The sequence below is a fragment of the Hyla sarda genome, chromosome 1, assembly GCF_029499605.1.
Source record: "Hyla sarda isolate aHylSar1 chromosome 1, aHylSar1.hap1, whole genome shotgun sequence".
NCBI classification, from domain to species: Eukaryota; Metazoa; Chordata; class Amphibia; order Anura; family Hylidae; genus Hyla; species Hyla sarda.
In genome coordinates, this window is record NC_079189.1 from 116,928,677 (window position 1) to 116,945,701 (window position 17,025).

The 17,025-nt window shown below is 43.6% G+C and overlaps 1 protein-coding gene across 1 annotated transcript in view; it reads right to left on the reverse strand.

The window, feature by feature from the left end:
- NEIL3 (nei like DNA glycosylase 3) overlaps positions 1 to 17,025 on the reverse strand; it is a 73,259-nt gene that overhangs the window by 7,961 nt on the left and 48,273 nt on the right. The window contains exons 7-9 of the mRNA XM_056560567.1: positions 8,946 to 9,109; positions 7,109 to 7,514; positions 3,441 to 3,615 (exon numbers count right to left, since the gene is read on the reverse strand). Of these exons, the coding sequence (XP_056416542.1) occupies positions 3,441 to 3,615; positions 7,109 to 7,514; positions 8,946 to 9,109 (745 nt within the window). The remainder of the gene's footprint in view (positions 1 to 3,440; positions 3,616 to 7,108; positions 7,515 to 8,945; positions 9,110 to 17,025) is intronic.

The window sequence follows — 17,025 nt, forward strand, 5'->3', positions numbered from 1 at the left end:
CTTCTGACCCCTATAACTTATTTTTCCACTTATGGGGCGGTATGAGGGCTCATTTTTGCGCCGTGATCTGAAGTTTTTACTGGTATTATTTTTGTATTGATCGGACTTCTTGATTGCTTTTTATTCATTTTTTCCTGATATAAAAAGTGACCAAAAATACGCTATATTGGACTTTAGAATTTTTTTTGTGCGTACGCCATTGATCGGGCAGCTTAATGATACATTTTTATAATTCGGACATTACCATATGCGGCGATACCACATGTTTATTTTTATTTACACAGTTTTTTTTTTTAAATGGGAAAAGGGGGGTGATTCAAACTTTTATTAGGGAAGGGGTTAAATGATCTTTTAACTCCCCCCCCCCTATTTTTTGCCATGTTATAGCCCTCATAGGGGGCAATAACACTGCAGACACTGATCTTTTACATTTCTCATAGGAAACCATTGATCGATTATTCTGCCGCTTGACTGCTCATGCCTGGATCTCAGGCACTGAGCAGTCATTCGTGGATCGGACACCAGGAGGCAGGTAAGGGGACCCTCCTGCTGTCCTACAGCTGTTTGGGATGCCGCGATTTCACTGCGGCGATCCTGAAAAGCCCGCTGAGCTAGCCAGGGGTAGTTTAGTTTCACTTTAGATGCGGCAATCAACTGTGAATGCAGCATCTAAAGGGTTAATAGCGCGTGGCACCGCGATCTCCGCCGCCCGCTATTAGCCACAGGTCCCGGCCATTGTTAGAGGCCCCGCGTTTTAGAACGGGATCGGACTCAGGGCGTACGCCCTTGGTCCTTAAGGGGTTAAAGGGGTATTCCAGGAAAAAAAAAAATCATAATATATTTTATATCTCTCCCCCCCCCCCCCCCCCCCTCTGCTTCTACTCTGGACAGTTCCCGAGACCAGTGTCCTCAGAGAGCACTTACACAGAAAAGAACTTCAGCAGCTCATAAGTACTCAAAGGATTAAGATTTTTTAATAGAAGTAATTTACAAAATCGGTTTAACTTTCTGGAGCCAGTAGATATATTTAAAAAAAAAAAAAAAAATTTCCTGGATAACCCCAACCCCTTTAAGTGTCAGATCGCGGGGGTTAGACCACTGGGACTCCCCGCGATCTATGCTTGCCGCCCCCTGCTCTCCTCCTGAATGGGGCGCATCAACCACCTCACAAATCTTTGGCCGACATGCTCCTTCCATTCAGGAGGAGAGCCGGGGCGTCGTGCAGGAGATTGTGGTGGGTCCCAGCGGTCTGACCCCCCTGTAGTTCAATACTTATCCCCTATCCTCAGCATAGGGGAAAACATTTTCTTTTCCAGAGTACCCCTTTAAGAGGTGATATAGTAGGCAGCAGGTGAACATTCCCTTTTTTAAGTTGAAGTATAGGAAACAAGAGAAACGTAAGGGAAATGCTATGGTGCATTCACATCACATGCAGCAGGAACATTTTAAAACAGCCTCTTGCCATATCCCTGCCAGTCCTGTGCAGTACCCCATTAATTACAATGAACTGACCGAAGGCAGCAAGGGATTCATTTTCTGACCATAAACATGGTCAGTCTGGTTAAATAAACTGAATACACAGTCTGTAAATGAGCCAACCAGTCTCACTAGGGGGGAGATTTATCAAAACCTGTCCAGAGGAAAAGCTGCTGAGATGCCCATAGCAATCAGATTGCTTCTTTCTGACAAGGCCTCTGAAAAATGAAAAAAGTAATCTGGTTGCTATGGGCAACTCAGCAACTTTTCCTCTGGACAGGTTTTGATAAATCTCCCCCTAGATCAGTGGTCTCCAACCTGCACACCTCCAGATGTTGCAAAACTACAATTCCCAGCATGCCCAGACAGCCAGCGGCTGATTGCGGTCAGCTCATTGAAATAAATGGGGTCTGGAATGGGTCCTGCAGGGATACAGCAGGAGGCAGTTTTAGAATGATTTTGCTGGATGTTTTATTTTTGGGACACGCACATAAGGCTAGGTTCACACTACGTTTTGTAACTACGGTTCCCGTATACGGCTGGGAGGAGGGGTGGGGGGGGGGGGGGGTCGGGGCTTAATCGTGGCACCCACACTCAGCCGTATAGGGGAACCTTATTTAATGCATGTCTATGAGCCGACCGGAGTGAACTGCAGCCTCCGGTTGGCTGCGTTTTAGGCCGTATGCGGTTTCCCGACTGCAGGCAAAAATGTGGTCGACCGCGTTTTTGCCTTTGGCCGGGAAACCGCATACGGCCGAAAAAGCAGCCGACCGGAGGCTGCGGTTCACTCCGGTCGGCTCATAGACATGCATTAAATACAGTTCCCCTATGTATGTTTGGATGTCACCCTTATAACCATAAATGCGATGTGATAATATGGATTGTTCATGCACTCTGTTACCTGCTCGCCTGGAATGTAGTTCTTGGTTCAAGTACTGTTTATACTTTTTGTAACATGTTATGTTTTTCTGTGAAAAAAAATCTTCAATAAAAAGATTGAAACGAAATACAGTTCCCCTATACGGCTGAGTGCGGACGCCACGATTAAGCCCCGCCCCCTCCTCCCAGCCGTATACGGGAACCGTAGTTACAAAACGTAGTGTGAACCTAGCCTTGGAGATTTATCAAAACCTGTGGAGAGGAAGAGTGGTGCAGTTGCCCATAGCAACCAGATCACTTAATTTTTTTTTACAGGTCTCTAAAAATTAAAGAAGCAATCTGATTAGTTGCCATGGGCAACTGCACCACTCTTCCCCCTACACAGGTTTTAATAAATCTCCATTGCATTATACACTTAGTGACAGTGTATTTTGACACGTACCATCTATCTGAACATTGTTACATGTCCATGGTATTCTTTAAAGTTGTCCAGCAAAAGAAAACCTGTGTGTGTGTGGTGTCGAAATGTATAATAAACCAATTTACTAAGTTATTATTCAAAGTGAACAGATCATCCATTTTAGCTGTGAGGTCTTTTCTGTAAGCTATGACATCACAGAGAGCAATGCACCTGTCCCGCCTCCCCTCTTCCTTTCTGTTAGCACATGGCAAGACCAGTGATGTAAAGGTGGAGCTGATATTACCACTTATTAGATAAGGCAGCAGGGAGCCCATTCTGACGGAAACAACTGCATCAGAGATCATATATTTATCACCTGTTCTGTAGATAGGATAAATCTTAATAGTGGGGGCACCACTTATGACCACTGTGAGAGCGATATATCAAACCATGTTTGGAGGAGCAGTTGCCTAAAAGCAGCCAACCAGATTGCTTCGTTCATTTTTAAAAAAGCCACTGAAAAATAAAAAATGGAATCTAATTGGTTGCTATGGGCAAATTAACTAAATCTCCTGTCATATTTTGATCTTCTATCATATCCAAACAGTTCTCTGTGTTACTGAGTAAATATGTATGACTGAATGCAGGGCACAGTCTGGACCTAAAGACACAAAAATGTACTTACTTCAAAATAGTCACATTGTGCTTCCCCAGGTAGAGAACAACTATAAAACTGTCTTCCTTTGTTCTCTCCATCCTTTTTAACAACATGAAGAACAGAGGGACGGTTATGCTTACTGCAGTGGGGGCTGTTTGCGTTCAGTGGAGACGTGCCCCCTGTCATGTTAACACGAGGTGAACTGCAAGAAAAAGTCACAGATTTAGAACACCAGTAGAAAAAATAAATCTGGTAATACTGGAAAATGAAAAAATCTAGAAATAATGGTAAAGTATGATAGCTATTATTAACCCAATAGTTCAAAAACAACAAGGTCAACATACAACTGAATTAAGACTATTAAATCCTAACCACAGCCAGTGTAATTCTGCGACGTCCACAAATTATAGAAAGGTCCCTTCACTGCATTATGCGACAGTAAGGCTATATATTCACACCAAGTTTTTGGGCTTCCATCTGGCTCTATGTTGGCCACGTGGGCAACCTGCCAGAACATGAAGCCGACATAGCACCCGATATGCCCATTGACTATAATGGGCTGACTGTAGTCTAATCATGGCTACATTTAGTCTATTTTACCAAACGTATTTGCTGTCTTGGCAAGACTGTGAAACAGCGCTGACCAGGTCGCTCACTGATGGATTAAAGGGGTATTCCAGGCCAAAACTTTTTTTTTTATATATCAACTGGCTCCGGAAAGTTAAACAGATTTGTAAATTACTTCTATTAACAAATCTTAATCCTTCCAATAGTTATTAGCTTCTGAAGTTTTCTGTCTAACTGCTCTCTGATGACTCACGTCCCGGGAGCTGTGCAGTTCCTATGGGGATATTCTCCAATCATGCACAGCTCCCGGGACGTGAGTCATCAGAGAGCAGTTAGACAGAAAACAACTCAACTTCAGAAGCTAATAACTATTGGAAGGATTAAGATTTTTTTAATAGAAGTAATTTACAAATCTGTTTAACTTTCCGGAGCCAGTTGATATATAAAAAAAAAAGTTTTGGCCTGGAATACCCCTTTAAGTCACATGATGCCTGTAGAATTCTATGGAGATGGAATCAGATAATGGCCAGAAATAGTGCTATTCTTCTGAAATTACAGGTACACTTTAAGATCCTATGAGCATATTTAGCAAACAAACCTGATGTGACTTTGTGTTTTGTAGGGTTGCTATTAAGAGAACTCAAGGCTACCCCAGTATGTCAAGTACAGGAACAGTTCATTTATTTTTCATTAACACTGGTTGCCTATGCACACAATAGTTTAAATATGTAGTTGCAGCTCGTAACAGCGGCATGAATAAATGATACCTATACAAGGAGTTTTTGCACTGATAGAATAATATTTAAATCATTTTCAGAGGTTCTGTCAAAGGAAAAACAAAGTGACATTTCTGGAAGGCAATTACAGAGTCACATTGTTCTAATGCCACAGAAGGAAATATGTGCCGAGAAATTGAGTTAACAAGGATCAGAGTAGGTGAAAGAATGAATGCTTGACAGTTGTATTAATTTTTTTTCTTTATTTTTAATGTTTTCTCAACTTTAAGAAAATAATTAAAGGGAAAATAGAAGAAAATATACTTTTAATTAATTTATTGTTCTTCTGGTCATGGCATTTATCCATTAACTAAGACAACTGGAATTTATTATTACAAACTCCTATTTATTATACGTGCCCCCAGAAACCTGACTTTTGCTTCCTTAATCTCCTATTTTGAGTCTGACCTGTCCCATAGAGCTTGACAGCCAGGGACAATAGTTGCAGAGAGGAGCTGCAGTAAGCTGAAGATAGTGTGTGCTGGGCCCCCTCTTCACTACACAGGTTTCTGGGGGAATGTATAATAAAAAGGGGTATGCAATAATAAATTCCAGTTAGTTAATGGATAAATGTCATGACCAGGAAAAAAAATTAAAAAGAACATTTTCTTCCATTATTTCAATCATAATCCATTACCGTATTTTTCGCCATAAAAGACCCTCCGGCATATAAGACGCACCCAATTTTAAAGGAGGAAAATCTAGAAGAAAAAAAGATTCTGAACCAAAGAAAATGTAAAGTATAGGACAGTGATCTTCAACCTGCGGACCTCCAGATGTTGCAAAACTACAACTCCCAGCATGTCCGGGCATACCAGGAGTTGTGGTTTTGCAACATCTGGAGGTCCGCAGGTTGAAGACCACTGGTATAGGAGTTAATACTCACGTGTCCCCGCCGCTCCGGACCAGTCACCGCTGCCCTGGATGTCTCCCTGCATCGCTGTTGCCACGTCCCCGGGGTGTCCCCGTCGCTCCGGAACGTCTCTGCTACCCGGTATCCTCGCTTTCAGTCGCCGCCTTCACGTCACTCCGCTCCTATTGGATGACGGGACGGCGTGCACGACGACGACGACGAAGCAGAGCGCAGGCCATGCAGGTGATCCCGGCACGGAGCAGTCATTCGCCGATCGAACACCGAGGAGGCAGGTAAGGTCCCTCCCGATGTCCTGTAAGCTGTTCGTGACGCCACAATTTCACCGCGGCGGTCCCGAACAGCCCAACTGAGCAGCCGGGTTAGTTTCACTTTCGCTTCAGACGCGGCAGTCAGCTTTGATCGCTGCGTCTGAAGGGTTAATACAGGGCATCACCGCGATCGGTGATGTCCTGTATTAGCCGCGGGTCCCGGCCGTTGATGACAGAATTATAATGTGTATTTGCCCTATAAGACGCACCTACTTTTCCCCCCCAGTTTTGTGGAAGAAAAAGTGCGTCATACACGGCGAAAAATACGGTAGTTGGTTGGTTTTAGCCCTAATATATAAGGGAGTAATGCCACAGTTTCCTGGGATGTGCCCCATATATAGTGGTTGGGGGTAAGCTCAGGCAATCACTAGATGTAGCAGTGTCCCACCTCAGTCAGTGAGCGGCTGTTCATGCTGTGACAAGTCACGGAAGCAATGAAGGGGGAGTATTTGTGAAGCAGCTGCAGGGGATAGGGGAAGGTGGGTATGCTTCCTTTTTAAGTTTTACTCTACCCAAAGCCATATAAAAATATATATATTTATTCCTTGGACGACCCTATTAACTGCAGTCAAGTGAGTTTTTTTCCTTGAATTTATGTTTCTAGTTTCTTGTGAGCTAAAGTAGATAGTGAAGGTGGATCCTCATAGGAAAACATTGAAGTCAATAGGTGGAATCTATACACCATTTTAGAAAACCGTTGTAGAAAAGTCGAAGAAAGGTCTCTGCTGCGCAGAATTTGAGAGACTTTTTGCTAAAGTGATTTTGACTAACCTTTTGGTTTTTCACTTTGCAGTAGTTGCTGATTTATGAAGGTTACTTGTTTTCTCGCAAAGCCTTCACATTGTCGCAAATCTACACCAGCTCAGAATTGGCTTACAAATCTGGCTGTGGAGAGGATGTTAAGTTAAAGTTGAGCATCCTTTGCGCAATGGGGTAAAAAGTCGCATTAAAGTCAAAGAGAAGGAATCATATAAAGCAGTGTTTTCTGCTTATGTGCGCTAAGTTTATAAACCGATGTGCAATATGATAAATATGTCGCATATAAGCAAAAATAAGATTTCAAAACACTTTCTAAAGACACACACATTTTAAATGTCCCTCAAGCTCATTAATGGGCTCCAGTGGGTATAAACATATTTTATCCCAAGTTCTAGTAAAGTAGGACATTACCTTACAGAGGAGGCTGCAGTGCTCCTGTTACTTGGGGTTGGGTGTTTAGTCTTCAGCTTCTTCTGTTGTTGAGTGAATGAATCATTGCCTGCATCTGTTCTTCTAGTCACTGTATTCAGAGAATCTGTCCACTCTTCATTGTCGGCGCTCCTTCTCTTACTGGATACTTTGTGCATGTTGTTGTAATTGTTAACACTTGTGATACCTCCTGGAGACATAAATTGACCTAGCTTCTCTTTACACGAGTTACTTCCTGCGCCAAAATCACTCATTACCAGTGTTGTGAATCCAAAAGCTGTCTTTCTGTTAATCTTCACTTCAGTCAGTGGTTTTACAAAATTATTACAGGGATATTTCATCAGGTCCGAGTCAAAGGTGTCATCTTCATAACTTGATTTTTCTGGAGCTTGAAAAGAAAAGCAGGGGAAAAAAAAAAAATCATAAAAATATAATATAACATCCAGTACACAGAGTAATCATGTCCTGTCCTCATGCATGCAGAAAGTAGTAATATGACTGGTTTTCTGCTTTATTCAAATTTGAAACCTGATATGTAGAAATTTCAGCGCATCAACGGGGAGATCTCCGGCGGCTTCGCCCCACCCCACCAGCTTTCATTGATAGCCCTCTCTCTGTACCCAAACAGGATGAGATCTATCAATCAAGTCCTCCAGGGTAGGCAGAAGCCTACAGGGTCCACCCTGATTCAGGTATTTTAAAAGTGATGACAGGTTCCCCTTGAAGACTAACTTATCTGACCCACATTGGGACAGTTATCTCCTAAACTTTCTTATACTTTTGCTCAGGCAGATGCAAAGAGTTAAAAGGCCCTGTAGTTACCTTCCTACCTGTCCCTGATGGTGCCCCGAGCCAATCGTTTGCCACATTAATATCCATACCTCAGCCATTGATTAGCTGAGCCAGTACAGCCATGTTCCAACCTCAAACCGGGAAGTACTGTGTAGCAGGACTGGGACTCCATGAGAACACCAGCAGTGGAGGAGTGTGGAAGGTAACTACAATGTATTTTAACTCTTACCACCTGCCTGAGAATTTTTTTTTAAAGTTCCCCCCGGTTAACCTCTTTAAGCCTTAACATTATAAGGGTTTTTGAGTTTTTCAACAACCCCATTTTTGAAGAGTGTTTTAAAAGTGCGTATCTTGTTCTGGAGGACCAGTCCTAACTTTCACATACAAGTGTGTAATACTTAGATTCACCAGTGGTGGTGCTGCAGGAAAACTTAAACCTAGGACTACACTGACTTTTTTAGCGCTAAAAAGTAAGTTAACAATGAGTTGTATGCAATCTTGTGGACTGCAGCTGTCATTCAATAATTAAAATATCAGTAGCGCTACAAAATGTTGCAGTGTAGCTCTAATCTTACTGCCAGGTTTCCCCACAGATTACACCTCATCACCAGCGGGTCCCAGTAGGATGGCGACACAGTGATTATTATTATGTTTATCAACTTGATCAGTCATTTGTTAAAGGAATATTCCAACTAATACTTTTGTTGGGTGGGATATTAAAATGTCTGGGATTTGCAGGCAGGGGAGCAACTACAAAGACATATGTCTACAGAAGTTAAAAAGGCTCAACTTCGCAACTCCTAGACACACACTCCTTACTCTTCTGGATAAAATTAATCATCAGGACCACCTCTCAGGGGGTGGATTCCCCATGTTTATCGGTTTATATTTTTATTAGATAGAACTTCATATGATCAACAAGAATTTTCTAATTTGTAACATCCAGTAAATGCAAATCACAAATCTTCAGACATTCTGTAACTACAAAGCGGCAGTGTTCATTCTGTACACAGAACATTTCAGATACCTTCCGGTCTAGGAGTGAGACAAGCATCACATTTGTTGTCCGATGGTTTATTAATGAGGGTGCAGACTTCACAGGCCCAATGTTCTTCTTCACTCTTGGCCACGTGGTCTTGAGAGTCTTGTTTACATACCCATCCAAGAATACTATTTCTTGTTGGCAATTTACTTTTATTTAAAGAAAAAAAAAAGAAAAAATTATATAGAAACTTTTTTTATTATTAAAAAAAGCAAACAAAAACTATAAAATTAAGAGCAAGGTATACGAAACTATATGTGTTATTACTAAATTAAGATTGCAACCATTTATTGGCCATTGTGAAATTCTACATCAATTTCACCATGTAATGTTTTTATTTAGTCATGACGGCACCACCATGAGATTGTCCCCTGTAGCTCTAATAGGAACAGGAAACAGAGTAGTTAAAAAAGCCCCTCCCCATCAACCCCTCAGTGTTTTCTGTTCCTAGAAGCATACATGGAGAGGTGAGGTTCTTACCTCCTGTGGGCTGGTTTATGCTCCAAACGGGGCTGCCAGGCAGCGGGGGTTCGGTCATGGTTTGTCTCCCTCCCTCTTGTGCTATACCAGGTCGCACTTACCTCAGGTTGCTCCCTCTCTGGTCCCTTCCGCCGCGGCGCTCAGTTGGGTTTGTGGGGCAGGAGCTTTGTTTGGGCCGGTCTCCGAACTTCCCCGGAGCTCCCTGGCTGTTCCATTCCCCAGGCTTGCCGGGGCGGGCGGCATGTGTGACGTCACGCGTGCATGCCCTGGGATTGGATGGAGACCGGAAGTCCCTTCCACAAGATGGCGCCGCATTAAGGGGCACCAGTTTTGAACAGAGGAGTATAAAAGCTTCTCTATATTATTCTGCATCCCTCTGTACCATGGATGCGTCTGCTGCTTCCCACTCTGCTCATCTGGGAGTGCTCGGCATTGGCATTAACTGTGAGTAGCTGGCCCCTAGGGGTTCACTTACTACTTGTACTGCTTACTTTAGCTGTGGCTTCTTTAATTGGGTTAGCTCCATACTGCTTTGCACGATGCTGCTTTTTTCTATATTCTACTTTTCTGAGTATCATGTAGCTTTGATTCTTCTAGGTATTCCTTTTCCCACTAAGAGACAAGGAGGCCCTGAACAATTCAAAAGAGAATCCTCTAAAGAAGCTTCTAAAGGAGTTAAAATCTATGGCCTAAAAATTTTGAATTTGTGCTGTTCTACCTGATGCTTACCCTTAACCTCTATGTAAAACATGCACTGACAAAATTGTTTATCAAGAATCATCATCCTTTATGGATGAGCTTTGTTTGCTTATAAAACAACAAGTTCAGTCAGCCATAACTACTGCTCTGCCTAGTGCTTCAGCTCCCACCACTACTTGTTCATCTGTGGCTGAACCTCCTCCACCAAAAAAGCAAAAAACTGCTGTTATTTTGGACTCAGACTGACTAATGAAGATTTAATTTCTGGTGTTACATTTTCTGAGGAAAAAGGAGAATTCCAAGACCCTCCTTTTCAGAGGGAAGATAAAAAATATTTTTCCTCTGAAGAAACGGATACCTTACTTGCTGCTGTAAGAAGTGCTATGAATATAGTAGATACACCAGAGCCATCATGTGAAAGGTATATTCGGACAATATAACTTCAGTAGCCTTTCTAAACCATCAGGGGGGAACAAGACAGTCTACTCTAAGAGATCTCTCCTAAAAAATCTTCAATGTGGCAGAGAAAAAAAGTTTTCCCCCTTACAGCAGTACATCTGAAGGGCATAGAGAATCAAGAAGCAGACTTTTTAAGCCAGAATCAATTGGATCCAGGGAAATGGGAACTGAATTCCCAGGTCTTTCAGTCTCTGGTGAGAGTTTGGGGAAATCCGTAAATAGATCTTTTTGCCAGCAAGAAAAAAAATTGCAAAGTCCAGATGTTCTTCTCCCTCAGAGAGTAAAACCGCTTGTAGTAGATGCCCTTCAACAAAAATGGGACTTGGCTCCAGCCTATGCATTTCCTCCCCTTCCTCATCCTGAAAGTGCTCCAAAAGATTAAATTGGAGAGAAAGTTTGTGTTACTGTATCTTTATAGCCCAATGGTGGCCCAAGAGAGGTTGGTTCAGCCTTTTAAATCTTCTCTCATTGACAGAACCGATCCAGCTTCCTCAAATGAAGAATCTTCTGACACAGGGACCTTTATGTTACCAGGATCTAGAAACCCTTCAACTAACAGCATGGCTCTTGAAAGGCATTTCTTATTAAATAAGGGACTTTCTGACAAAGTGGTTAGTACATTATTGAAGAGCAAAAGGATTTTACCTCCACTATATATTTAAGGTACTGGAGAAAATGTATTTCATGGTGTGGTCCTTCTCCCCCGGACATTCTGAACGCTGTTTTTTATTTTATTTTATTTAGAATCCTAGGCTTTCTCCAAGGTGGTTTCGAAAAGAGTCTATCAGTGCCCTGAAAGTACAGACGGCAGCTCTGGGATGCTATTTTCATTCTTCCCTAGCCGAACACTAATGGATAAAAAGATTTTGTTCTGCTATATCAAGAATAAAAACTAAGATCTCTAACTTGACACCCCTTGGGATTTAAATGTAATTCTCTCTGCCTTAACTAAACATCCTTTTGAACCATTATCTGAGACCTCTTAAATTGTTGATCTATAAAACTGCTTTGTTAGTCGCCATCACTTCGGCGAGGAGAGTAGGAGAAATCCAGGCTCTATCTATTGAACAACTGTATTGCATGATCCTGGATGATAGGATTATTTTTAAACTTAACCCAGCCTGTTACAAATTTCCAGAGGTCTCAAGATATTATATTGCCCTCCTTCTGCAATAACCCACAAAATTAGAAAGAAGAAGAAGTCTTAAATAACCTGGGTGTCAGAAGAGGTGTTATTCACTACTTGGAAATTACAAAACCATGGAGGAAAGATTCCAAATCTTTTTATACAGTTTCAAGGGCCCAATAAGGGCAAGAAAGCTTATATTAAAAAAAAAAAAATAAAAAAAAAAATTTAAAATAAATGAATAGGTGGCTGAGAATAGCTATCCAGGAAGCCTACAAATTGTCCAGTAAACAAGCCTCTGAGGGTCTTCATGCTCATTGTACTAGGGTGCTAGCTGTCTCCTGGGTCAAAAAAGCCTCAGTCTCTATTGAACAGATTTGCAGAGTGGCAACGTGGTCATCTTCGCATACTTTCTTCAACCATTGTAAGTTGAATGTAACTTCTTCCCAATATCAATTTTTCAGCCGGAAGATGTTGCAAGCTGTGGTACCTGCCTAAAGTCACCTGTTTATCTGGTATGTCTCATGGTGATGCAGTCATGAAGATGAAATAAAAAGTTGGAATTATAACTTACCGATAATTCGTTTTTAATGAGTTCATCATGACAGCACCCTTTAATTCCCATCCTTCTATGTGGATAAGTATTGATAGATCTATTGATTATGCTCTAGTTAATTTAAAACCACTGAGGGGTTGATGGGGAGATTTTATTAACTTTTCCAAAAGTGTACAAGCAAATGAGGATACAAAACAGGTGTACTGCATGAAAATAGGGCATGTTTGTGCCTTTTTAAAATGCTTTTATGGGGGTTTGTTTGTTATCTGATTAGACATATTGTAAGTGTATTATGTATTTTCTAATTTTTTGTACATTTATTTGTGTGTGTGCTTTATGGTTTTGTTCTTTCTGCATGAAAATAGTCATGAGGCAGAAAGTAGGAAAAAAGCATTGGGACCAACATGGTCCTTAACTCATAACACCAGCAATATCGGCATCAATATATACGAATCAGGTATTCGTGGCAGAGATAGGGCCTCATGAGGGAGGAAAAGGGGAGGCACACGGAAAAAGAAGGAAAGGGATAAAAGAGGAGGAAAGAAAGAGAAAAGGCAGGAGAAACTCAATTTCTGGGTGCTTACCTCACAGGACATATCCGGATCCCCAGTCAACGAGACCATGGCAGTGTTGGGGAGAAGGAGTGGGGGGAGTTTGAGACTGTACGAAGAGACTGTAAAAAAGGGAATGGGAGAGCTACGGAGCCGAGGGCGAAGCTGGAGGGTGGAGATCCCTAAACTCAGGTGAGGAGGTAAATTCCATCCACAGGTGCCAAAGTGTAAAAGTGTTTGAACGAACTTCCATTGGAATCCACCATAAGTTCCTCCATCCTATGGAGGTGGGACACTTCCTGAAGGAATGACGAAAGGGAGGGAGAGGTAGTGGATTTCAAAAGTCTGGAGATAATTGTTCTCGCCGCTAGGAGAAGAAAACGTAGTAGAGATTTGGACCACTTAGAGATCGAGCCAGGTAGAACACTGAGAAGTGGGCATGGGTCGAGGGGTTATGTCACTGAGGTCAGGCAGTGTATCACATCCAGAACCCATTTCCTGAAAGATTCTAATGCAGGGCAGGTCACCCAAATGTGGGTCATGGAGCCGCCAGTGGAACCACAATGCCAGCACACGTCTGGGAGGGAAAGGTATTTATACGAGAGAGGAGGGTCGGTACCCGGTACCATCTGGTAAGTTTTGTAGTTTGGGTTCTTGTGCCTTACAGGAAATGGAGGTTTTGTGGCACAGAGCCACGGCCATGTCCCAATCCTGGTCAGTAAACGCATGACCCAGTTCGTGCTCCTAGCCTAGCCGAGAAGATAAGGTCATTTTACGGTATTGGTCTAACAAAAGGCCATACAGCACACTCACCAGGCGTTGGACTGGCGCTGCGGAGGCACACAGCAGCTTAAAAGGAAGTGGGCGGACGATGTAAATTTAGGGCGGATTTAGAGGTTTGGTAGAAATTATTATTGTATAATAATATAATTATTGTATAATTATTATTGTATTGGAAACAGAAGGCAGGGGAGGGAGGTTTATCCTGTAAGATGTCAGGTAGGGATTTCAAAGAGGCTGTGGAAAGAGGAAAATAACCCCTCTCTCCTGTCGTCTCCCAGGAAGGACATGGATGTCTTAGCTGGGGCAAAAGCTTTAATGCCAAAGACCGGTGTCATGGGTCCATTTGGTAGGAGAAAGGCAGATTTTCTTATATAGGAAGTATGTGCACAAGCGATGGAGTGTAAGATTGGGGGAAGGGTTGACAGGGTGGATCTGGGAAGGTCCTGAGTTAGGAGCCAGAGTAGGGATCTCGGATCAATGCCCACAAACGATGATTCCAGGTGTACCCATTGTTTTGTCTTATGGTGGTGGAAACTAACACTCAGGTAAACACAGCAGATAGGTGGTAGGAGAGTCAGTCTGGTAGAGCAAGGAACCCCCCCTCTGATTTCCTTCAGATCAAGACGTGCCTCGCTAACCGAGGATGTTTGTGAGACCAGACAAAGCCAGAGAGGAGCCCAGCAAGGTCTCAGAAAAATGGGCAAGGGAGGTGTGTCGGGATTGCAGAAAATAAATATAGGAGGTGGGGGAGGACGTTCATTTTAATATTGAAGTGTCCTAGCCATGAAAAATCCCTTGGCTCCCATATGGCTAGATTCGATTTAATAACTTGGAGCAAGGGGGGATAGTTAAGATTAGGGGTGTGAATCGCCAAGAATTTGGCGATTCGATTCGAATCGCGATACCAGTGTGGCGATTCGATATATCCCGATATATCGCGATACCGTCTAGGTGACGATACATCGCGATATATCCCGATATATCGCCCACCTGGGAGCATTCATAGATCCCAATAGACGCCGCTGTCAGCTTTGACAGTGGCGATCTAGTACTCCGGTGCTCACTTTTCTCATGTTATCCCGTCCGGGCTGCAAAATAAAATAAAGAGGACTTTATCTTACCTGCCAACGAGCCCCCGGAGCTCCGGTACACTCCGGTACAGGTGTTCGGTCCCCGGGCTGTATTCTTCTTACTTCCTGTTAGTCCGGCACGTCACATGGAGCTTCAGCCTATCACCAGCGGAGGCGGGACATCGCTGCGGCCAGTGATAGGCTGAAGCTCCATGTGACGTGCCGGACTAACAGGAAGTAAGAAGAATACAGCCCGGGGACCGAACACCTGTACCGGAGCTCCGGGGGCTCGTTGGCAGGTAAGATAAAGTGCGTTTTATTTTGCAGCCTGGATAGGATAAAATGAGAAAAGTGCGCACCGGATACTCCTTTAATAGCCAGCCGCGGCGATTGCCGCATGCTGGCTATTAGCGGCGGCCCCCGGCTACTGAAATCAGCCGGGGGTCGCATAGTACGGAGTGGGCACGAGTCGGAGCCCGCTCCATAGCCGTGTCAGATCCGGCCTGCCCGGCTCCACAAATGTGGAACTTTTATCCCCTGATGCCCAAGACAGGACATGCTGTTTCGGGCGTCCGCAGATAAAAATTCCACATCCCTAAAAGAATCGATTCAAAAATATTTTGAATCGATTCTGTATCGGCAAATGAAAAAAATCGCGATTATCGCGAGAATCGATTTTTTCTTACATCCCTAGTTAAGATGGTATGTGTCAGGTAAGTGGGCAGTGACTTTGACACCTAGGTACTTTAGGGACTTGAATTGCCATTTAAAAAGGATCGTTGCTTTGAAGTTGGTGGGCCACGGATGGAGGTAGGGTGAGGTTGAGCGCTTCACATTTGGTGGGATTTAATTTATAGTTACTGTCAGTTGTGAAACGTTGTAGGGCCGACATTAGAGAAGCGTGGGACGTTAGAGGGGATGAGAAGTAAAGAAGGAGATCATCAGCATAGGCAGAGCATTTGTAATGGTACTGGGGGGGTGTCCAGTTCTAGACACAGGACGTTTAACAGTGGAGAGAGTGGGCAGCCCTGTCTTGTACCATTACGAATATCAAAATGGCTGATGGATGGAGTTGAGGGCAGAAAGTAGGGGGTCTGCTAGGTCTGCGCAAAAGGTTTTGAAGAACTAAGCAGTGTATCCATCAGGGCCCTGGACTCTTGCCACCAGGGCAGGGATGAAATCACTAGATCTAGTTGCTGCCGTGTGAACGGCACTTCCAGTGATTGGATCGCTTCCGGAGGGAGAGTAGGAAGAGCTGTGGCAGAAATGTACTGATGTAGTGAGGGAGTAGAGGAGGAAGGGGAGGATGGGAGGTGAGTAGAGGGAAGGTTATAAAGGGATGTATAATAGGATCGTAAAGCATCCAAGATTTCAGGTGTGAGATGTGTGAGGGAGCCAGAGGACGTTTTAATAGATGGAACAAATAGGGAGGACCGCTGTTCCCGGAGCGTGTTTGCAAGGAGTCTGCCCGACCTGTTCCCCCATTTATAAAAGACCCTGCCCATGACCTGTTTATTATAGCGATGTCTGATATTTAAATGGGCTAGTAATTCATGTTGGACCTGTATGAGTTCTCGCAATACCATTTCCTGGAGTGACTGTTTGAGGTGGGATTCTAAGGAGTGCAAACAACTGATAAGTGAATCGCATTTTACAGCAGATTCTCTCTTCAGTCAAGCCCCATGTTTGATCAGTACCTCTTTAGGTACACACTTTAGGGTCTCCCATTTAATCATGGGTTGGGGGAGATCCTCTCGATGAGCGCCCTGGAAATTAGAAATTGCTGTCTGGACATCCTGGAGGCAAAGCGCATACAGGTGGAGTGATTCATTTAATTTCCAGGAAGGGTGGCACTTGACAAAAGAGGGAAGGGTAAAGGTCATCTTCACAGGGGCATGAACCGAGTGCATGACTACACCTATGTCAACCAGTCTAACTGAAAGCAGGAGGTGATGTGGGCAGAATATGTAATCCATGCACTAGTAGGACTGACAAGAGCGAGAGAAAAAAGGTAGTCTCTATGGTCCGGATGTAAAGCGCGCCAAGTGTCGCACAATTGCATTAGATGTAGCTTCCTCCGCAGGGCACGGAGCTTGTGGGTCAGGATCCGAGAACCAGAACAATCAGGCCATAACAATGAAAAATACAAGTCCTCAGGCGAGGTTTCAGGTATTTCGCTTCTGGCGTTGAGGCAGTGGGGCCGGTGGAGCAGTGTTTGCGTGAGGTTGAGAGTCTGCCACAGTCAGCCAAGGAAGGAGGTGGGGCTAGTGGATCTGTGAATAGCTGTTCCCACATCGGTAGGGGTACTGGAGGCAGCTTAAAAGTCTGCAGGAAAGCAGGC